This window comes from Chelonia mydas, chromosome 8, assembly GCF_015237465.2.
Source record: "Chelonia mydas isolate rCheMyd1 chromosome 8, rCheMyd1.pri.v2, whole genome shotgun sequence".
Classification (NCBI taxonomy): Eukaryota; Metazoa; Chordata; order Testudines; family Cheloniidae; genus Chelonia; species Chelonia mydas.
The window spans coordinates 22,476,907-22,500,118 of NC_057854.1; the positions used below are offsets into that span (position 1 = coordinate 22,476,907).

The 23,212-nt window shown below is 42.8% G+C and overlaps 1 protein-coding gene across 1 annotated transcript; it reads right to left on the bottom strand.

Annotated features, from left to right (window-relative positions):
* Positions 1–364: 364 nt before the first annotated feature.
* LOC102938677 (serine protease inhibitor Kazal-type 5-like) lies at positions 365–19,830 on the bottom strand. The gene is made up of 11 exons (XM_043520706.1): positions 19,277–19,830; positions 18,049–18,074; positions 16,853–17,001; positions 16,578–16,629; positions 15,635–15,762; positions 12,974–13,025; positions 11,928–11,991; positions 5,048–5,239; positions 3,691–3,716; positions 2,883–3,010; positions 365–417 (listed from the first exon to the last, which is right to left on the bottom strand). The coding sequence occupies exons 1-11, from the start codon at positions 19,332–19,334 to the stop codon at positions 372–374; spliced, it is 921 nt and encodes a 306-aa protein (XP_043376641.1). The 5' UTR covers positions 19,335–19,830; the 3' UTR covers positions 365–371.
* Positions 19,831–23,212: the final 3,382 nt, after the last annotated feature.

Below are 23,212 nucleotides of genomic sequence, written 5' to 3' on the forward strand. Positions count from 1 at the left end.
AATCAGTTGTTGATTTAATGATTCCCCCGCAAAAGCATATACTGCTTTGTGTTGAAAAAGAAAAAAACCTTTTTAGTTTACTTTATTGAATAAACATAAGGAGACACGGGGAAGCCACTAGGAACCCCTGGTGCACAGGATGATTTGAGACTCTTTACTCAGAGTTCTTACAACACCTCCTATTTGTGCTTTACACCAATTCATCCACTATTCATCCTAGAGGGGGAGAAGAGACAGTTATAAAACAGATAAATGAACTCAGTGCCTTAGTTCAAAGCAGTAAAATGTTCCAAATAGTCCTCTATTCCACACATTAAACAAAGGAAACTGACACTGAATTAATCAATAAAAGCCCTGGATTTACCATTGTGCTAACATTCTCCTTTGTGCTTTATGCCAATGGGGACTCCAGTTTCACTGGAAAAGAGGAAGAAAGATTAGCCATTATGAGTAAGTACATGGTAGTCACCCTGAAGAGTAAAAACTGTTATAAGGATGCTGTTAAATTAGTTAGATTAACATAAACGATACAGTTTGAGATAATAGGGTGGGCCAGCCCTGTTCGTGTATATTTTTTATGATATGTTTTACCATTTGTTCCAATATGAACCTGTCTCTTCCTTAGTCAGCCATATCCACAGGCTGCCCACTCAGGTGCTGGTATTTGTAGTCTGACTCTTCAGTAAGAAACCAAGTCAGAATCTATAAAAATGCATTCCACACCAACATTGTTGGGAGTTACACATTCATAATGACTGAAGACTATACTGTGCTCCCAAGAATGATAACCTGGGAGCAATGGAAAATAGTCTTGAGAGGCTCATGTAACTGCTGGTGTTTAAGTGTATGGAATGGCACTCATAGGTTTGCTTCACTATTTCTCTTGCTCATACCAGTTGTAAAGTCAGCTGGGCTGCAAGGAATGGGCAAGATTTGTCCTCCTGGCTATTAGGCACTACTCTCAGGGCTGCTAAGAACACATCTAAAGTTGCCCGTTCCTCCAAGTCCCATTTTCACTGCTCCTTGTGCTGGCTTCCTCAACCGTACTGTGCCTCTCAATGCAGCCCAATAAGGCAGGCAGCAAGGAGAAGACATCCAGTATTGGCAGCTTTACACTCCCTTACCCACCTGTCTGCTGGCCCTGAGCAGCAGGAACAGCAACAACAGCACATTCCATGCCCAGGAGGGAGATGTTCTGGGACAATGTGCATACGTGGGCAGGAGAGACAGGACATGATGAGAGGAATGTATGCGGGAGAGACAGGATCTGAGCTGAAGAAATGATGCCATTACTGGACATGACAGTGAACTGTAAAAGCCCATACAGAACAAGGGGCAAGGTCCTCAGCTGTTACAAATCAGCATAGACATCAGTGGAGCAATGCCAGTTTCCCAATGGGAGGATTTGATCCACTAAGAAGTACCCGTCTGAGCTTTGTCCCCAGGAATGACATTAGTTCCTGGGACAGGGGGCAGTGTAGAACAATAAATCTGATAGCAGGAAGTTAAGCTAGATGCACTTAATCTGTTTGGAGAAAAGAAAATTCAGAGATGACAAAACAGAGGATTTCAAAAAGGGAAGAGTACGATCAGTAGAAATAAAGTTGGGAAGGAGTATCTTACTTTAAGGTGAATAAACAACAAAATATATTACTGGGTAAGCAGTTTGAAGCAGAGAATATTAAAAGAATACAGGAAACACACGTTCTGTTTTTCTGGCAAAGGCCCAGTCATTATACATTTTCATTTTCTATCACGTAGGTTATCAAGCATGCAGTGCTTATTGGCCAGGTTTAAATTAGCCAGGTGGTCCCTTTTCTTACTCTGACTCCTGCCACATTCAGGGATTTGTAGTTTGGGGAATTTATGAACATCTTAACTAGAGCCTAAAGCAGATCAAGAAGACACTGGGACCCAGATCCACAAAGGTACTTAGATGCTTAAACGCCAGACTTAGGCACTGAACTATGGGATTTAGGTGCTTAAGTCCCAGTTTTAGGCTCCATTGCGATCCACAAAATTCCCACCAAACCTTGCAGGCACCTAAACTCACTTGGTACCAACATTTTGAGGTAGAAATATCCCTAGGTGCTTAAGTTTCTGTCTCTGAGCATGCATACTGCTTCCTAAACCCACCTAAGCCCAAGAGTGATTCACTAACTGGGAAAGACAGCCTTTCACCTGCCTATCTCATGTGTGGGGCCCAATCCAATAGGCATGTTCAGAGGCTGCCTTCAGGTCTGGGTCCCATTCAAAATCTGGAGGGGTGGTAGTGGTCCCCAATTTATAACTTTTAGCCCTTTGGTTAGAGCATTCACCTGGGATGTAGGAGACCGATGTTCAAATCCCTCCTCTGCCTGAGGCAGAAGAAAGGATTTCAACTAGGGTCTCCCACGCTTCTCAAGAGGTGCTCTAACTTCAGAGATGTGGGATATTCTGATGAGGGCTCCCTCAGTCTCCCCCAATGAAGCTGTTCCACCGTGGGTAAAAGATTAAAGAGTCATTGGAGCAGGGGGACTGAACCCTAGGTCTCCCAGCTATGTACCCTAACTACCAGGCTATAGGTTCATTCTCTTGCTCACTCTGTCCCAATGACTCTGACTCTTTAAGTATTCATAAAAGTCCCTTTGGGGATCTGGGCCTGGGAATATTGGAAGGTAAGCGGAAGAGGACACACGGGTATTAAACACAATCAAAACAAAGGGCTGTCCATCCTGATCTGTGCATTACAAAAAATATCAATATTAAATAATAATCAAGAGATAAGAAACCTAGGGAAATTGATGTTTCCCTCTATGAAGAAAATACTTAAATAGAAAAGCTGTTATTAGTAGCTCCCACCAGTGATTTCACTTCATCAAAGAAATGATAAAAGTACTTACAAGATTTTTTCACACAGCAAACATTCATTGCTGTGAGTGATGCCGTCTGTTCCACAGACTGGTGCATAGTTCCTTAGACAGCCTCCTCTCCAGGTTCCATCTCGATTTTTGTATTTCCTGCAGTCAGGCTGCAAAATTAATAAGGTGACATTTGAGTGGACATTTTGCACTCTTCACTAGATCTTTTGAGAAGAGAAAGCACACACAGGGGCTATGTTTTTCACTGTTTCCTAAATCTAGAATGGGGTGAGGAAAAAGTAGTTCATTCTGCTGGAAGAAAAGGAAAATACTGCAGATATTTCGCAAGAGAAGGTCTATTTTGTTTTTTTCACAGTTACAAGTCACTGCCATAATGAGACTAATAACGATAAACCAGAAGACAAAGACCCAGAGCTAAAAATCTAAGAAGAACCTCAATATTTGCCAGTTTTAAGTCAGTTAAGTAAATAATTGTAATTAACATATTTGATATAGAAAGAAATCTCACTCACTGTGGCAACAGACATATTTTAAAATATTTCCCCAGTTGTTTCTCTGTATCTCACACATTCTAACCAGAGGTTGTATCATTTAAAATAGTGTATAAAAGTAATCAGTCTGACTGTGTGGAGACCATCTATCTGAATCGCAGGTATACCCTCTAATTTTAATAGAGCAATGGGATAGTTCTCATTTTTGATGTAACCAGCTTTTCCCATAGTTTTAGGGGAGAAGAGTTTCCCCATCACAGAGAATTTGGCCAGAATATTGTTTGTAGACAGAGATCCTAGGAAATTTACTATTAATAAACACAAAGAACTGTACTTACCTGACGCCCACCTTGAGCGGTGACTCCTGAAAAAACAACAGACAAATATGAATACTGCCAGTGATCTGAGATGGTCTATAGATGTCTGTTTGTATTAAATATGGACTTTACAAAAGGAAATATTTAAAAGGAACCCTTGAAAGTTAGCAGAATGTGTCCTAGAATTTATTATAAAACATTTAAATGATCCCAAAGAGCAGATGTGTAAATTTTAAAAAATAATTTCCATCATTTAAGTGTCTAACAGAGGTATTTTATTTCTGCTTTAGTTGCAAATTTCAATGCACCCTTAACTATGGAGCTGTAAGGATGCTTACAGGATAGGAAAGAAAGAATAAGACAAAATCTTTGAAGGAGATTAAATGCAATAGTCTGTGTGTAGAAAAATAGAATGCACTTTCTAACTCAGCAAACATCACCTAATATTACTGGCATTTATGGGTTGTGTATTAATTTTATTAATTAATAAGCATTTTTTATTATTTCACATCACTGATTGTTTTAGGAGTTATGCTCTGCTAAGGAGAAGCATAGCAAAACTAAAACACCTAACAGAATGAAACTAAAAGACCTTTAAAACATGGCAAAAACTAGCTTAGCCCAGCTGAATGCAAATTGTTGATTTCTGTGTCTAAATTATTTAAATCTATGTAATTTCCTGTCATCACATTTTCATCCCATACAATTCCCAGAAGCTTTACAAACAATATCTAGTGCTGAAGTGCAGCCACCTGTAGGGTGGAGAGCAATAGTCAACATCCCAGTGCACAACAAAGGGGAGGGAAAATTTTGGCCAAGACCACTGGGCATCAACTCCGAATGTGAGGAAAAGTGCCACACCTCACATAGACGACAGGGCTTTAGGCCAAAAGTTTCAAACTTACTGGCCTAATTTTCAGAGGTGCTGACCATCTGTAACTCCCACTGACTTCAATGAGATCTGCTCAGCACCTCTGAAAATCAGACCACTTATTTAGGGTTTATGGGCCTGATCTTCAAGAATGCTCAGTACCTGCAGCTCCCATTGACTTCAGTTGGAGTTTAGGGTGCACAGCACCTCTGAAAACCAAGCTCGAAGGGCCATATTTTTAAAGGTATTTAGACACCTAAAGATGCAGATAGGTGCTTTTGAAAATCTCACTGGATACCTATCTGCATCTTTAGGGACCTAAAAACCTTTATAAATCTGGCACTGAGTGCCTAACTTTTGACACCCAATTTTCAAAATGTTTACCTTCATCTTCTCTTTAAGAAAATAAGTGAAAGCAACATTATTATTTAATAGTCAAGATTTCTGATGCCAGAGGTGTCTGTCATAGGGTTTAATACATGACGCAGAGTAGAGAGAGTTACTCACCTAAAATGAAGCAGCAAAATGCCAGGGAAAAGAACACAAAGGCACCTTTTAGCTTCATGGTGAAGACAGGTGTCTGGTCTGTGCTGATTCTGTTAGTACTTTGCTGGGTAGTTATCCTTGCAATTAACCCCCGACTGTGTTTGCAGATATATATGGGTTCTGTATATCTATAGAAGTAATCAGATTCGGGACCTGGATTAGCAAATCATCTGCAAAGGATATTACTGACACAGGAATTTCTCTGCAGGCAGTTGCAGGCAGGTAGGAATGTTTATTTCAAAACATAATTTGCAGAAAATATGAGGAAAGTTTGCGTCACATGGTGACCCTGCCTCAGATCAACAGCAGAGATTTACACACAATTATCTCCAGTTTACTGCCACAAAACTGGACCATTCTGCTACCGTTCACATTTTTAACAGTGATTCCTTAGCTTGGGCTGGTGAAGTACAGTATCCAGTCTATGTAGATTATGATTAGGTCCTACATCAAAACATGACACTCAGCAATATGGATTTATATTAAAGACCTCTGTTTCTAAAGGACATTTTCAAAATGAATCACATTATGAGTGGGTCATGGCTTGTGAAACACTTATGTGGTGTGACCAGTATTTGGACAGTAGGTGAAAATATGTTCAGTATTGACTGGCTGCCATGGGGATTTGTGGACTCAATGAATGTCACTTGTCCCATTGTCCTTTGTACAGAACTCTAGAGTCCATGTGAGGCATTCACATTATATAGGGATAAGGGGGAAGCAAGCAATCGCTAATGGGGTAAGATCTCTCAGAAACCTATGGAAATGGATCAAGAGAATGAATTCAGAGAGAGCGCCTGGGTAGTACTGATACCTCAGGAACTCCCTGAAAGGCCTAAGATTATACATGTGCCCCTAGTCAGTGGTGAGCTGGAGCCAGTTCTCACCAGTTCGCTAGAACCGGTTGTTAAATTTAGAAGCCCTTTTAGAACTGGTTGTTCCGCGAGGGACAACTGGTTCTAAAAGGGCTTCTAAATTTAACCGGCCAAAAGAGGCGCCTTAGGCGCCGACACCATGGCTGCTCCAGGGCTGGAGCACCCAAGGGGAAAATTTGGTGGGTGCAGAGCACCCACCGGCAGCTCCCCGCCCCGTCCCTAGCTCACCTCACCTCCGCTCTGCCTCCGCCTCCTCCCCTGAACGCACTGCCCCGCTCTGCTTCTCCGCCCCCCCCCGGCTTCCCGCGAATCAGCTGTTTGTGCGGGAAGCTGGGACAGGCTGAGAAGCAGGCAGCGGCTTCGCACTCAGGCCCAGGGAGGCGGAGGTGAGCTGGGGCGGGGGGCGCAAGGAGGGCCGCCTGCATCGCAGCAGGTAACCCGGGGTGGGGGCGCAGGGGAACCGCTCCCCGCCCCAGCTCGCCTCTGCCACCCTCGGCCTGAGTGTGAAGCCGCCGCCTCCTGCTTCTCAGCCCTCCCAGGCTTCCCGCCGAACAGTTGATTCGCAGGAAGCCCGGGGAGGAGGCGGAGGTGAGGTGAGCTGGGGCCGGGACGGGGTGGGGAGCTGCCGGTGGGTGCACACCCACCAAATTTTCCCCGTGGGTGCTCTAGCCATGGAGCACCTTAGCCTAAGGCACTACTTTTGATGTGATCAGCGGGGGGAGCGGCCCCCTAGCTTATGCTCCCCCCCACCCATAGAAGCCAGAGGGACCTGCCGGATGCTTCCTGGGAGCTGCCCCCAGGTAAGCACCACCGGGACCTCCCCACCTTGCCCCCCGGCAGGTCCCTCTGGCTCTTAGGGGTGGGGGTGGCACCCCACTACGGTGGCTCACGAGACCCTTCTGCCCAGTTCTGAGGGCAATCAGGGGTGGATGGGGCAGGGATCCAGGGCGGGGAGGGGGGATGCATCAAGGAACGCAGGGGGTTGGATAGGGCAGAAGTCCTGGGGGTCGGGAGTGGGCAACGACCCCCTCAGGGGGTGAGGAGGGAACCAGTTGTTAAGATTTTGGCAGCTCATCACTGCCCCTAGTATAGTCATTACTGTGCATCTTGTATAAAGTTAAGGAAGTGTGCTGTAGAGCTCTAATCCTGCGAGATGCTGAACAGCCTCAACTCCAGTTGATGTCAGGATCTGGCCCTAAGTATAATGGGGAAAACACATTGTGCAGGTAAAAAATCAGTTGTGAACATTTCTCCCTTATTAGGGTATAAACTAGATGAGTGCCCAGTGAGCTCCAGATAGAAACAACATACTCAGAGAATCAAAAAAATCACCCTCCTGAGGGCTGATTTATAAACAAAAGGGCAACTGCAAATCAATACCATAAGCACTCCCAGCCAAAACCCACTCCTCCGGTTTAGCAGCTTCTAGGATTCTTTCTGTCTTCTCTGTGTTCCACCTACCCATGCCACCGCCACCCCCCAGAATATGTTAGAAGCCTTCTCCTTTATATTAAAAGTGGTGTCTAACAAGCCACACCTGAACCAATGAATCAGCAGTAATTAATCTGCAATTCCCGGCTGTGCTCCAAAACCTTCTAAAAAAGTAGGGCAGTGCAAGAGTCCTGCCATACAAGGTGTTCTCCAAAACTCACAGATGGTAGCCCCACCAGGTTTTAATTTTCTGTTCACATATTTCACTGCTCTGAAAGCCTTCTCTGTCTTTCAATAAAGTGTAAGGCAAAACCAAAGTAAAATAATTAGTTGTATTTTTTAAAGGTTTGCAGCTCTCACTCTTACACACTGAAAGGTTTTAATGATTATTTTCTCCAAATGTTCCTAAAATCCTCAGGGCTAGCCTAGCACTGTGAGATTCTATAAATAGGTAGCGCACAATACAAAATAATCTATTGGAAAGTTTAAAAATCTACAGCCATATTTTGAAAAGTAGTCACTGATGCCTCATGTTTTGGGTACTCAATTTGAGTCACATTGGGCCTAGTCAATGGGAACTGTCGGTGCTCCTCACCTCTGGAGATAAGACCCAATGTCTCAGGTTTGGGCACCCAAAAATGAGGGAGCCTAAATCACTGTCCACTTTTGAAAACTGTGACCTGGCTAGGTTGGGAGCTCTGCAAATGTTGCATGTATAATGTGACGCTCCTGTGTGGGTTATCAGCAGTGGGATTTGAACTGGGATTGCTGGATTTAAAAAGCATAGGCTGGTTTTTCCGGCACTAAAGAGCTCACCACTCTTGGCAACAACTGTAGCAGGTTCCTCAACCTCTATGTGTGGACCAGCCACCACTAGAGAAGCAGTGCTTAATTTGTAATGAAGGAGGTGCTGGGGCTCAAGCAATTAGGTGCCAGGGCTCAAGTAATTTTTTTACTTTCATAACTACGCGGCAAGCCCAGAGATAACTGGGCTTTGAACTGCCAAGCCTAGAAGTGCCAGAGCTGAGCCCTGGCACAATTAGGCACTGTAGAGAAGGCCAAAACACCAGACTTAATGGTGTGGAGTAGGAAAGCCTGTGGCTATGCATTTACTCAGGCTAACACAGGTTAAGCAATTGCAAGTTAGTCTATGCACAGTAGCCTCACTCACTAGAGTTGCAAACCACATTGTCTGCATCTGCATGCTACGGTCATGCCCCACGTCAGCACTAGAGCTCTGTCTAGTTGTGAGAAATAATACAGATACATAAGTGCATATCCAATATGTCACCGGGCACTGATTCACTGTGTCACTCTATGCTTGCTTTCACAGGGTGGTGTGAGACAAATTAGCTGCCCACTCTGAGGATTGTGGGTGGAAATGGTCTAGGCCTGGGAAATTAATTTCCTGGTGGGACCTGAGGTGGTGTGATAGGGCTGAAGGTATGGATTCTGCTTGGGAGCAACAGCTGCCAATTCTTCTGGAGGCAGTGTTTCTTTGGTGGGCCTCTGCAGAAGGTGCTGCCAAGAGATGGTAGTAAGCCTTTCAGAAGTGGCTGTTAGCCTGGAGAAGACAGAGGCAGTAACTTGCAGTAACACGCGGAAATACAACAACAGATTGGGACCATGGAGACTTGGACTGAACCGATGCTGTATTTCAGGGTAGATTCTCCCCAGCCATGCAGACCACTGCTTCTAGACAATGACTGCAAGTGCAGAGTGGTGCACTACATTGTGCTAGAAACATGGGATGACCGGTAGGAGCCCAGGATTTTCCCATGTGTGAGGAGTTTGCCCTGGCCCTGGAGTGGCAGGACACCCAGATGAAAGAGTCACTAATGGTCCAGAAGCATGTTGTTATTGCCTTGTGGAAGCTGGCAACTCCAGGCTGTTAACAGAACTGTTGGCAATCAGTTTGGGCTTTGCAAATCCATGGCTGGTTCAGTAGTCTTGGAAGTTCATGAGGCAATTAATGCTGTGCTCGAGGCCAGGTTTATAGAATTTGGAAATATCCCTGAAATAATTGTGGTGTTTGCATGGATGGGTTCTTGAGCTGTGCAGGTGTGATTGGCAGCATGCCTATATACACATCCTCTGAATGCCATTTGAAGCAAGTGAGTATCTTAACACGAAAGGGTATGATACCATCATTACACAAGCTCTTGTGGACACTGGCACATTCATGGACACCTACACAAGATGCGCTGGCAAGGTGCTCTAGATGTCTGGCCTCTTTCCACCTGGGTGAGCTAGTCCATTGTTCTCCTTAATGACACATTGAGAAAGTGCAGGATGGTGGAATGTACCTTTGGCTTATTGAAAGCAAAATAGTGCTGCATACAGACTCATTTAGACTGTAGTATGTTTAATTCCCTACATGTGATTACTGAGGGACAATTTCCACTCATTGATATATTTTGCTTTCCACAACCAAATCTCTGTACAACTTTTCATGAGTGACATACCTGAGTATTTGGATTCTAATACCTAAACTGTATTGTTAAATTTATTCTCCTAAATTTGGGTTATTGCTGATTATGTACTGTATGTATCACATGACTTCTAAAAACAAACTTTGTATTTGTGGATAATCTAAGCACTATACCCAGATGTACAGACACGCTTCTCTCAACCTACGTATTATATAATTTTTTTAACAGTTTTAATAAAATGTTTAATTCCCTACATGTGATTGGGATATGTTGTGTGCTTCACCATCTATATGAGGATAAGGAGGAGGGGGTGGTGCCAGAATGGATTGATGACGATGAGTTGAGGGTCTGCTTACTGAGTGGGTTAAGAGGAAAACTTGTGGTTGAACCTGCATTCAATCTCCCAAGAAGACAAACAATCTCACGCTACTCGCAATGCTCCCATGGACCCAGAAGTAGCACTGATGTGTAAGGCCTGAACTGAAGGTATCTGCATCCAGCCATCCTTGACAGGGCCTCTCCTTTGAACAGTGAAAACCAGCAGTGGGGAGCTGGTAGACTCTGCTGAAAAGATAAATTTGTTCTTTGTTGCTGTTCTGTAGAAATTTAAAATCTAGAACCTGCTGACAGAACATTAGTTGCAGCACTAGATGGCACCAGCGTAGCATACATACATACCTACTCTCTCCCAAGCGCAGATACAGCTAGCATCTGGATATTAGGATATTGAGTATGTCGAAGGACATAGGACAAGAACCAAACTTTACTTGGCAAACAAAATTTGCATGCCTCACTCCTTGGCAGAAATTCAGGGTGACTAATATGTGAGAGTGAGAGTCTACAGTGAAAACTCACCAGAAGCTCCCTTGCCTGTGAAGGACATGTTCTGACTTCCCATTCTAACAAAAATATATAGACCTAAAGAAGGGGAGAGCTGCTTTGCTAATGATAAATGGGACTGTCCCATGAGGGGATTAGTATTAATTACTATGGAAGGATAGAAGTGCCAGAACTTTGCATGGGGTAAAATCTAGAATATTTTCTGCATATTTTGTAGAATCTTGATTCTCTGAACATGTTACGCAGAATTCCATATCTCCTAATAGCTGTTTAATTGCTAATGCTGTAAATAATCCACAACCTTGCTTATCAAAACTTACTCCAGGCCTCCTATAAGATTTGGAGAATTGAGGATGCATATTGTATTGTATTGTATCTTCAGCTAGTCCCACCTCTGTCTCCCATCCCTGAAGTTGTTTGTGTGCAGGAATCCCTCAGCTGTTATAGAGGCATAAGAGCATCATGGAACAAGGTGTCATTTCCAGGAGTGAAAGTGGGCCGGTACGGGCCAGTACACATCCCATGCTAAAGCGTTCTGCAGCAGCGCTTTAATGTCATTGCCCCTTTTGCCCCCCTGGCTGCTGGTGGGGGAGGGGGGGAGAGAAAAGCGGCAGCTGCCCCGGGGCTGGAGATTTAAAAGAGTCCGGGGCTCCTGGCCGCCGCTACCACGGCAGCAGCTGGAGCCCTGGGCCCTTTTAAATCGCCGCCGGAGCCCCGGGTGGCGGGTACCAGGCAGCACGGATGGGCTGGTTGTGGGAGACTGACCCCCCTAGCTCCGCCCCTTCCGCCTGAGGCCCCGCCCCTTCCGGGGGCTGGAGCCGGTCCACATACCAGTAAGAATGTAATATTACTTTCATCCCTCATCATTTCTTTTGATGTGTTCCTGACACCGTTCACTTCAGAATCAAACAACTCAATTCCCAAACCACCTCCACAGCAATTTAATACAAGTACTATATAAAGTAGATTCAAAAGGTTAAAAAAACTGAAATCTAAGACCATTATGTTGGAAATGAACAATTTTTAATGAGTTCTATTGTGACAGAACAGGAAAGCATCTTGTTAAGATTTTAATCTTAGGTCTTTAGATATTTGCTTAGGACATCAACAATTTAACAGATCTCTCTTGGATTATGAAAATATACACTTTAGCATATGCAATGTACACTTCACCTTTAAGGATGGTTGGCAAGTTAATTTGGATGACTAGTGTTGCATGTATCTTCGAGGCACAACTTTGCGTTACCAGAAATCTCTCCATACCTTCAAAGTATTTACCCAGCATGAAGGGACTGATGAAAATCCTGATAGCTGCCCAGGTAGCTATCTAAGGGGATGGTGGGGAGGGAAAGGTGAATGTATGGGTGCAGCCTGGATTATTATTTGATCAGCAGCTCCTTGGACTGATTCCAGGGGAAGACTGATATTAACTCAGGTCCTCCACTGTGTGTGTTTCCTGTGGACTCCGCACTAGAATCCAATCCCAGAACACATTTATTATCAAATTGATTCTTTTAATTTTGGATTATTCATTTCATAGAGAATTTTAGAGAAAAGTTTGTTTATTCAATGATTCCCTTAAGTAATCCCACTATGTTTTGTGGTGATAAAAGAACAAAGGCAAACATTTCTGCTAAATTTGCTTTATTGAACGGCCAATTCAAGACGGTAATGCCATCAGGAATGCTGGATGAACAGGACAAATGGCAACTATATCTTTACATAAAGGAATCAGAAGAATTTATCATTTATACTGAAGCATAATATTTTCTATTTTATGCCAATTCTTCCATTAGTTGATCTAGAGAGAGACAATATTTAGAGTTGTTAGGATGAGTGACATACAAAAGCTTAACTAGAACAGAGGGAAAATGGAGATAATGATCTCAATGCAACAGTCCTTGTATGAGCAAATTCTCAAAAATGCCTTCTAATCTAAACATTATCTATTTGATTTAGATTTCACAAGATAAAATTCCACAGAGTCCCTCATTCTTCCATGGTAGATCAATTCAGTTCCCCCCACAATTTACTGTGCATAGGTCTCTCAGAATCAGCAGATGGTCCTGTTTCCTCTGCATGAACATTTAAGTTTTTATGACAATTTTTGTCAGAGTAAGATTTTATGTATCTCCTCAGTCAATATTTTCCACCCTCACTACTTGGTTAGTTTGCTGTGTGCAAATTAATTGCCGCTCTCCACCCAAGTGATGACTACATAATTGGTGTTATGTGTACATACTATAGTTTGTAAAGTCTTTGGGAGGAAAAGCACTATATTAGTGTAAATATAATATGTGTAGATTTACCTTTCGGTTACATACGCCTTCATGTTTTATGCCAATGTTAACTCCAGTTATCCTTGAGAAGAGAAAAATTAAGCATAATGTGTATTTCTTCAAAATAAAACATCTCATTGTCACATGTAAAAAAATAAAGGAAATAGACTGTATAGTACAAGACATTTGACCGAGACAGACATATTCATATTAATCCTCTCTGATATCTTGATCAGTTATCTCGCATGTTTTGCCAATTTTTTGCCTCACCAAGGGGCCCATGCCACCAAGTATTAATACTTGTCCCCAGTCTCTCTCAATTCACAGAGATTTGGAACCCATGATCCTTGCCTAGCGAGTGCTACTTAGTTGATGGTGAGTCCCTCCATCATAACAAAAGGCCAAGTACAGTTCCAAGCACAGTTCCCATAATCAGGGTAATAACAATTTATTCTTCCTGCCCCAATAACAGAGACACTGGGGATCCCACAGCAGGCAAAGTGACCATTTGGGCAGCTATGGCCTCATTCTAGGCGGGGTGGGTGTGCCTATGCAAATGAGATCGGCCCCTGAAGTTCTTTTCCACAACTTGCCACACCTCACCACCAGATGTCAGGGTGGAGCTCATCCTGACTCTGCTTACATAGTTATATGACATTATAACCCCATTTGTTGTTGGGAGTAATAAGTCATTTGTTGTAAGACTCATCTATTGAGCTAACATAGCACCTTTCTTTAAGCAATGAGGCTTCTCTAGGAAGCAGGTAATTTGATCTCCATTTTACATATTGGGAAAGAAAGTCAGAGTGGGCCAGATTCTCCATTCCTACTTTTCTGCACCCACAGCTATTACTTTAGTATGATAGTGTGCTGAGAAAACTTTGAGATGGGAGTAAAGAGGCTCTTTAAACCCCCTTATGCTGCCACTGTGGCATAAGCGGACCATGTCATGAAGTATAATCAGGGCTACAGATATTATAAGACAGATATTATAAGACATAAGATATTATGGTAGCCCCATTTCTACAGGATGAAAAGTTGAAAGAGAGAAGACAATTATTGTCTGTGAATAATAAAATTGTCTACCTGGTGAGTAAAACTCTCCAGAATTCACTATGAAATTACAGAAACAGTTAAGAACATATGGAATATTTCAGAGGGATGATTTGTAATGATCAAATTCTCTCTGATATAATCTCAGAAGTTACTGGGAATGTGAGGCTCATCATCCTGATGGAAGTCAGCATGGATCTGATGTTAACCAATCATGGATTCCCATTGTGATCTGGGATTTGTAGTTAGGTGCATAGATAAAGATAAACCTATTAGCTAGAGTGGTGGTTATCAACCAGGGGTCTGGGGCCCTCTGGAGGGCCAAGAACAGGTTTCAGGGGGTCCGCCAAGCATGACCGGCGCTAGACTCACTAGGACCCCGGGCAGAAAGCCAAAGCCCCACCACACAGGACTGCAGCCCAGGGTCCCGAGCCCTGCCACCTCGGGCTGAAGCTGAACCCTGAGCAACTTAGCTTCACAGGGCCCCCTGTGGTGTGGGGCTCCAAGCAATTGCCCTGCTTGCTACCCCCTAATGCTAGCCCTGGCTTTTGAATGCAGAAAACCAGTTGTGGCACAGCTGATCCGTGGAGTTTTTATAGCATGTTAGGGGAAAAGGGGCCTCAGAAAGTAAAAGGTTGAGAACCACTGAGCTAGAGGATAGCGCAGGAGTGGGCAAACTACAGCCCGTCAGGGCTTTGGATCTGGCCCATGGGATTGCCACCCCCGTGGCGCCGCAGGGCTAAGAAAGTCTCTCTGCCTGCCCTGGCCCTGCGCCGATCCCGGAAGCGGCCAGCACCACATCCCTGCAGCCTCTGGGGCAGGAAGGGGCAGAGGGCTCCACGCGCTGCTCTCGCCTGCAAACACCACCTTCCACAGCTCCCATTGGCCAGGAACGGGGAACTGCAGCCAAAGGGAGCTGCAGGGGAGGTACCCACAGGCGAGGGCAGCACGCGTAGCCCTCTGCTCCCCCCATCCTCCAGGGGTGGCAGGGACATGGTGCTGGCCGCTTCCGGGAGCAGCGTGGGGCCAGGGCAGGCAGGGAGCCTGCCTTAGCCCCGCTGCACGCTGCTGCCACCCTGGAGCCGCTCAAAGTAAGCAGTGCCGGGCCAGAGCTTGCACCCCAAACCCCTCCTGCACCCCGCACCCCAACTCCCTGCCCTGAGTCCCCTAACCCCCTGCCTTAAGCCCCTTGTCGCACTCCTCCTGCACCCCAACCCCCTGCCCTGAGCCCTTTCTGCACACTGCACCCCCTCCCACACCACGCATTCCCTCCCGCACCCCAACCCCTTGCCCTGAGCCCTTTCTGCACACTGCACCCCCTCCCACACCGCACACTCCCTCCCGCACCCCAACCCCAGCCCTATATTCATGGCCCTGCATGCAATTTCCCCACCCAGATGTGGCCCTCAGGCCAAAAAGTTTGCCATCCCTGGGATAGTGGATCATATTAGCTATGGTGTCCGGGGGACATAGGGGTTAACCAGAAGAGGTCAAAAGAATATGGATGTGAGTCAGGGACTCAGCTACCTCAGGACATTGATATATCCCTGTATAAATAAAATGCTTATACACGAGAACTATTCTTAGCATCTCTTACCATTGATTCAGTTATTCCAAAGGTAATATTCAAGGACTTACAAGATTTCTGCACACAGCAGACATTCATTGCTATAAGTGGCACCATCAGTTCCACAGACTGGTGCATAGATTCGTGGGCAGGCTATCTTGCGTGGGTCTTTTGTTCGTGGGTATTTACTGCAATCAACCTGATAAATGAAGAAGTAGTTATCTGAGTGAAGATTTGGAAGCATTTCAGGGCAGAAACAGCATCTCCTTATGTGATGCCATAAGACAGTGAAGCCCTGAACCTGGTTGGAGTCAACTGCTATCAATGACTTCACAGTGTACAGATATTTCCAGCTGGAATATAGGAATACTTATTCTAGTGGTGGATTAAAAAGTTCACTTACTGTTTACTTCATTCTCATTAGTACAAGAATATGAAGAGAGACTACATGGATACTACTAATAGAGTTTTACAATTCCTTCTTATAAACGTCTTGGTTTACTCCCCTTTACTGTGTTGGCAGCCTTGGGATTTGGAATATATTTTGCTTTCAGGTGGAGGGGATGGCTTTGTGTTTTAAATTTAAACCCAGAAATACATCTTTTTGCCTGGAATCACAGGCTGAAATATTATCAGTTAGATCAGCCCTTCTTTCTCCCAAAGGTGATAAATCAGTTGCCTATAGTCAATGTGTGTGTGGAGGAAAGGTGGGGGCAGGGAGAGCAATGGGGTTTATGTTGGGGGTGATGAGATCTGGCATACCAAGTTTCTGTCTCCTGTAAGTCAGCATTACAAAGCCCATGGCCCTTTTTGTAAGAGTAGGATTTTTCCATGCGTCTTTGCTAGTACTTCTCCCCTCCCTACCTCTGGGGTACTGTGCTCTGTAATTTGGAACTACTCTCTGGCCAAGTGAGAGTTGCATTTCCATGATGCTCTATGAATATCGTGTAGTTAGTAAAGCATTTGGAAGGAAAAACACTATGCTAATGAAAAATAGAATACACTTGGATTTACCTTTTTCATACATACTCCCTCATGCAGTAGGTTAAACTTGCCTCCAGTTTCCCTTGAAACACAAAAAGAGATCAAAATGAATGTCCCTGCACAGCAATACATCTCATAAGATCACTGTGGAATTACACAGAAGTACATGGGATGTATAACATGTGATTGGGACAGATATATTCATATTAATATTCTTTGACCACTCTAAGTTTTCAGCATTCCTGTATCATTTGCCGCAGTAGATCTAATTCTTGCTAATAGAAAATATTGATTTATTTACTCACCATTTTCTGGTGCACAAAAAACATATGTTGTTGTACGTCACACCATTGGTGCCACAGACAGGACGGTACTCTGTTGTACAGAGGAAGGTTTGGCCCTTTGCTTCTGGATAAGCACTGCAATCATTCTGCAACTGTAAATATATAATTTTCTAGACACACAGATGAATACATGATGATAACTATTAGTGTTCATTCTTTTGGGGTGTATTAGAGCAGTGATTCTCAACCAGGAGTCTGGTGCCCCTCGGGAGCCGCGAGCAGGTTTCAGGGGGTCCACCAAGCAGAACCAGCACTAGACTCACTTAGGTCAGGGCAGATGGATGGGGCTGAAGCCCAGGGCCCTGAGCCCCGCCAGCCAGGACTGAAGCCTGAGCAATGCAGCTTCACAGGGACCCCTGTGTCATGGGGCCCCAGGCAATTGCCATACTTGCTACCCCCTAATGCCAGCCCTGGCTTTTATATGCAGAAGAACAGTTGTGACACAGGTGAGAGTAGGATTTTTCCATGTGTCTTTGCTAGTACTTCTCCCCTCCCTACCACTGGGGTAGTGTGCTCTGTAGTTTGGAACTACTCTCTGCCCAAGTGCGAGTTGCATTTCCATGATGCTCTATGAATATCGTGTAGTTAGTAAAGCATTTGGAAGGAAAAACACTATGTACAGCAGCGGGTTTTGCCCTTTGGTGGTTTTGGATAAGCACAACAATCATTCTGTAACTGTAAATATATTATTTTCTAGACATATAGATGAATGAATGATAACTGTTACTGTTAATTCTTTTAGGGGTATATTAGTTCCATAATAGCCAGCATTACTATCTACTATCAGTGTGGTAAACTCAGTGACTGACCATATGAAACACATGGGTATATCCTCTTTCCTATAGAAAGTGAACTTTTTAATCCACCCCCAAAATAAGTATTCCTATATCCCAGCTGGAAATATCAGTACCACAGTACCAATGTATAATAACTAATAGCAATAATGATAACAACTGGGGTCATTTTGCTTTTTGATTAACCCAGCCCTGCCCACTACTCTGTTCGAAGTAGGTTCCTAGACTGCACTCATCACTAATATCTGAACACCTTCTTAACTAGTTTTAGTGTTTCTTCCGACATGGAAAAGTTGGCCACAATGCAATTCCCTAATGATTAGGGGAGAGTGAAAATTACTAAACAGGAAGAGTTGGACTAACCTGATTCGGAGGTTCACTGGCAATACCTAGAGGAAAAATATGGATACTCAATGTACAATGAGACAAATCCCTGCGACGGAAATCAGGTTATAAGCATTAATTCAAGAAAAATGTCCATTGAACTCTTTTTCTGCAACAAATGGGCCATATGTGGGGTTTTGCACCATTTGAAAATATAATAAGGGGCTTTATCATTTGCTTATTATTACTATATATTTTTCAGGTTTTCTGCTCCACTGAAGATGCAGGGTAACTAATAGCACCTTACAACTTTTGAAAATATTTTTTTCTTCTAAGCCTGATCATTCAAAAACCTTTTCAGTCATTGGCACTGTTTAGGAGTTCTCAGCGCATGGATCCAGTGCTTCACATGACGCGTTGTGCAGAGGAGTGGGAATAAGGCAGGAAAGTTACAAGCCAGGAAGTTAACTTTATGCTTAGAAATCCATTGAAGTCAATGGATGTTAAGCAGGTCCTTAATATTTAGTCTTCTCGGTAACATCTTTCAAAATGATTTCAATTCTTTTTGGAATGAGTCCTTTCACAAATTTGATGTCCCAGTTATACACATGGCATCTGAATCCAAGTTCTTTGAATATTAACCTGATCCTTAATAAGTAATGTATGATGTAGCATGTTAACATTTTATGGTAACTTTGCCATAATAAGTGTTTTAAAAAACGGAAAATTCAAAAACTTGAAGAATGTCTACCTTCTGAATAGCTGGTTGAAAAATGAAGGTGCCGGGGGAGGGGAGGAATTTCACCAAAAAATCACTGAAATTTCCCCCAAGTTTTTTGGAATTTTGAATTTCATTGATATTTTGAAATTGAATGTTTTACCACCATCTCTAGTTGCAACCAATTGTCATATGGTACATTTCACAGCACCATGGGAAAGGGGAGATTTTGTCAAAGGACATTAACATTAACCTGTACTCTTATGGTTCCCTGGATTGTCTACTATCCAAGCAAAACAGGCCGGATCTCAGGATTCTTCTTAAAAACAAGCATGTCACTGACCTTATCCTTTAATAGTCAAGGCTTCCAGAGGACTAGGAAGCAACAAACACATGGCTCTATAGTAGGGTGAGCAGATGTCCCAATTTTATAGGAACAGTCCCAATTTTTGGGTCTTTTTCTTATATAGGCCCCCCACCCCATCCCGATTTTTCACATTTGCTGTCTGGCCACCCTACTCTAAAGAGGCTACAGCAAAGAGTACTCACCTGAGAAGCAACATAAAAGTACCAGAGGGAGGACCATGAAGACACCAGCTGTCTTCATGGTGGAGATGCTCAATCTAGGTTAACTGCTCTGCTCAGTAGATGCAGTACACCCCAGAGGGAGCGCTCATATATTTATACTCAAGGCCAGAACCTCCATCCTGATTAGAAAATCACATGCAGAAGCCACCAACGATACTGTATACCAGAACAAGGGTTTTTTTTTTTTTGAGGAAGTCCCAGTGTGCTTGGAATGATACATTCTTTCTCAACCTTCCCTTTGGCATCTTGATCTTTTGTGCCAAACAATTCTGCATTTTCATAAGCATTGTGGGTTGATGCATGACAAGAAAAAAAAGAGAAAAAAAAAAAACTACAGACCACAGTGAGTCTTTTGATAATGTACAGGTTTTTGTGGAAATTTTCATTATGGGCCCCATAAACTACCCGGTAAACTGTCTTTGCATTGTTAAGAAACCCTGTAGGTTTCTTCACACCTTAGGTTCTCTTTAGGTTCCTTCACACCCTACAAGAGCACTGTACAAATGCAGCATGTATTGGCTGATAGCTGTGTATTTCCAATTATACTCCAAATCTCTTAAAATGGACTGTTCCACTCCAGCCACCAGTTTCCAAGATGACAGTTACCTTTCTTTCATAGCTCAGAATTCATCCCCCTTTGAAACATTCAGTTGCTCCAGGTTCTATTCAATATGTTGCTGTTGATTTATAGTCCTACAGGGCCTGATCCTTGTCTACCTGGCACTATTTCAAGATATTCAGCATTGTCATACCCATGGATGCTGCAGCTGTAGACAAATAGAACAGATGAGGAAAATGATGGATCCTGTCTAAGCAGTTCTCAGGTTCTTGCCTCCCTAAGTATCACTGCCCAGATTCACTTACCTCAGAGGTTATATTATTTTCCTGATTAAATCTCTCTATATATGTTCAGTGTTCAAGTATAAGAAGAGCGAGAGCCAAAACTGTTTCAACATCAGGCTTATTCCTTCCTTCATGCACACGGTCTTCTCTCATCAAGCACCTCATGAAAGTAGAGTTCTCTAGGTTCTCTAGACATTACCCTATATATAAATTAGGGCTGTCAATTAATCAGAGATAACTCACACGATTAACTCAAAAAATTTAATTGTGATTAAAAAAATTAATCATGATTTTAATTGTGCAGTTAAACAATAAAATACCAACTGAAATTTATTAAATATTTTTGGATGTTTTCTAAATTTTCAAATGTATTGATTTATATTACAACACAGAATACAAAGTGTACACTGCTCACTTTATATTATTATTTTTATTACAAATATTTGCACTGTAAAAATGATAAACAAAAGAAATAGTATTTTTCAATTCACCTCATACATGTACTGTAGTGCAATCTCTTTATAGTAAAAGTACAACTTACAAATGTAGATTTTTTTTGTTACATAACTGCACTCAAAAACAAAACTATGTAAAACTTTAGAGCCGACAAATCCACTCAGTCCTACTTCTTGTTTAGCCAATCGCTGAGAGAAACAAGTTTGTTTACATTTACGGGATATGTTGCCCGCTTCTTATTTACATTGTCACCTGAAAGTGAGAACAGGCGTTCGCATGGCACTTTTGTAGCCAGCATTGCAAGGTATTTACATGACAGATATGCTAAACATTTGTATGCCCCTTCATGCTTTGGCCATCATTCCGGAGGACATGCTTCCATGCTGATGACACTCGTTAAAAAAATAATGCGTTAAATAATTTGTCACTGAACTCTTTGGGGGAGAATTGTATGTCTCCTTCTCTGTTTTACCTGCATTTTGCCATACATTTCATGTTATAGCAGTCTCAGATGATGACCCAGCACATGTTCATTTTAAGAACACTTTCACTGCAGATTGGATAAAACGCAAAGAAGGTGCCAACGTGAGCTTTCTAAAGATAGCTACAGTACTTAACCAATGTTTAAGAATCTGAAATGCCTTCCAAAATCTGAGAGGGATGAGGTGCAGAACATGCTTTCAGAAGTCTTAAAAGAGCAACACTCCAATGCAGAAACTACAGAACCCAAACCACCAAAAAAGAAAATCAACCTTCTGCTGGTGGCATCTGACTCAGTTGATGAAAATGAACATGCGTCGGGCCGCACTGCTTTAGATCGTTATTGAGCAGAAATCATCAGCATGAATGCATATCCTCTGGAATGATGGTTGACACATGAAGGGACATATGAATCTTTAGTGCATCTGGCACATAAATATCTTGCAACGCCGGCTACAACAGGGCCATGCGAACGCCTGTTCTCACTTTCAGGTGACATTGTAAACAAGAAGTGGGCAGCATTATCTCCTGCAAATATCTGCAGCATTATCTCCTTGTTTGTCTTAGCAATTGGCTGAACAAGAAGTAGGACTGAGTGGACTTGTAGGCTCTAAAGTTTTACATTGTTTTGTTTCTGAATGTGTTTTTTTTGGTACATAATTCTACGTTTGTAAGTTCACTGTTCATGATAAAGAGATTGCACTACAGTACTTGTATTAGGTGAATTGAAAAATACCGGTACTATTTCTTTTGGTTTTTACAGTGTAAATATTTGTAATCAAAAGAAATATAAAGTAAGCACTGCACATTTTGTATTTTGTGTTGTAATTGAAATAAATGTATTTGCAAATGTTGAAAACATCCAAAACTATTTATATAAATGGTATTCTATTATTGTTTAACAGTGCGATTAATCACGATTAATTTTTTTAATCGCTTGACAGCCCCAATATAAACATAGGATCATACCATACCAACCTTTATTGGGAATTATCATTCTCACTTTTTTTTTTTTAAGTGACAGAAAGAAACCCAATGGATGCTACATGGGGAGTGCTAGCCAAAAGGGAAGTGTCTATTTTTTCAGTTTCCTCTTACTGATACATGCCATGAGAGATTAAACATAAAAAAAGGCCTGCCATCTAAACCGGCCAAAGGAAAAATCTAAGGCTTGCCTGGGAGCTAGAGTCCTACGATGCTTTGCAGTTTGGCTAACTATGAGGAGTTGAATTGTACCAAGCAGTAACCATGTATTTTGAACTTATTGTAACAGATATTTTAGTAATACTTACCATGAAATGTGTGCAAAATGTATAACGAATAAAATGATCCAAATAAGGGAATAAACAATGACTAACTACCAGGTGTTGAGACAGTTGGAAAGTTACAAGGGAACAGAGGACTTAGGAAATAACCTAAGATAAGAAGAAGTATGTACCAAAAGGAGGAAGTAGTTAAGGGTCATTGTGGTAAAGAAGAAGGGGTAACAAGGAAATCATTTGTGAAGGGGGAGGAGACCATCTGCAGACTGGAAGCAGGTTGTCAGAGACAACTACAGAGGAAGGTATTCTACGGTTGTGAGTAATTGTAGGCCTCTCTGTGTAATATTCTGTCTTTACTATCTTTTAATCAATAAAATCCAATCAAAAGCTGACTTATCTGAGTTTTGTTATTATTAATTAAAACTAAACTAGAGACAACCACTCTCATCAAAATTATAATCACAATTAAAATTTTCTCAATTACTGGCTGTTAATTGGCTATTGATTATCAATAAATTATTACACATTGACTATTAATTATCAATATGAGAAACAGAGAGGTTGGTCTCCAATGTCCCACACAATCTTTCCAGTTTATAAGAGGGAAACCACAGTTTGAGAAGAAACAGCAATACTGCTAACATGAACTAGAATCCTTTTCTATAGGACAGCGGTTCCCAAACTTGGTTCACGGCTTGTTCAGGGTAAGCCCCTGGCGGGCCACGAGACACTTTGTTTACCTGAGCGCCCCAGGTACGGCCACTCGCAGCTCCCAGTGGCCCCGGTTTGCCGTTCCCGGCCAATGGGAGCTGTGGGAAGCGGTGGCCCGACCAGCACCGCTTCCCCCAGCTCCCAT

What these genes read in the sequence shown, in the direction of transcription:
- LOC102938677 (XM_043520706.1), bottom strand. Translation starts at nt 19,334, where the DNA reads ATGAAGACAGCTGGTGTCTTCATGGTCCTCCCTCTGGTACTTTTATGT. An exon ending in AGGGAGTATGTATGAAAAAG is followed by an intron (nt 15,763 to 16,577) that starts GTAAATCCAAGT and finishes TTCATTTATCAG; the next exon opens with GTTGATTGCAGTAAATACCC. An exon ending in ATTTTGCTGCTTCATTTTAG is followed by an intron (nt 3,717 to 5,047) that starts GTGAGTAACTCT and finishes TTGTTTTTTCAG; the next exon opens with GAGTCACCGCTCAAGGTGGG.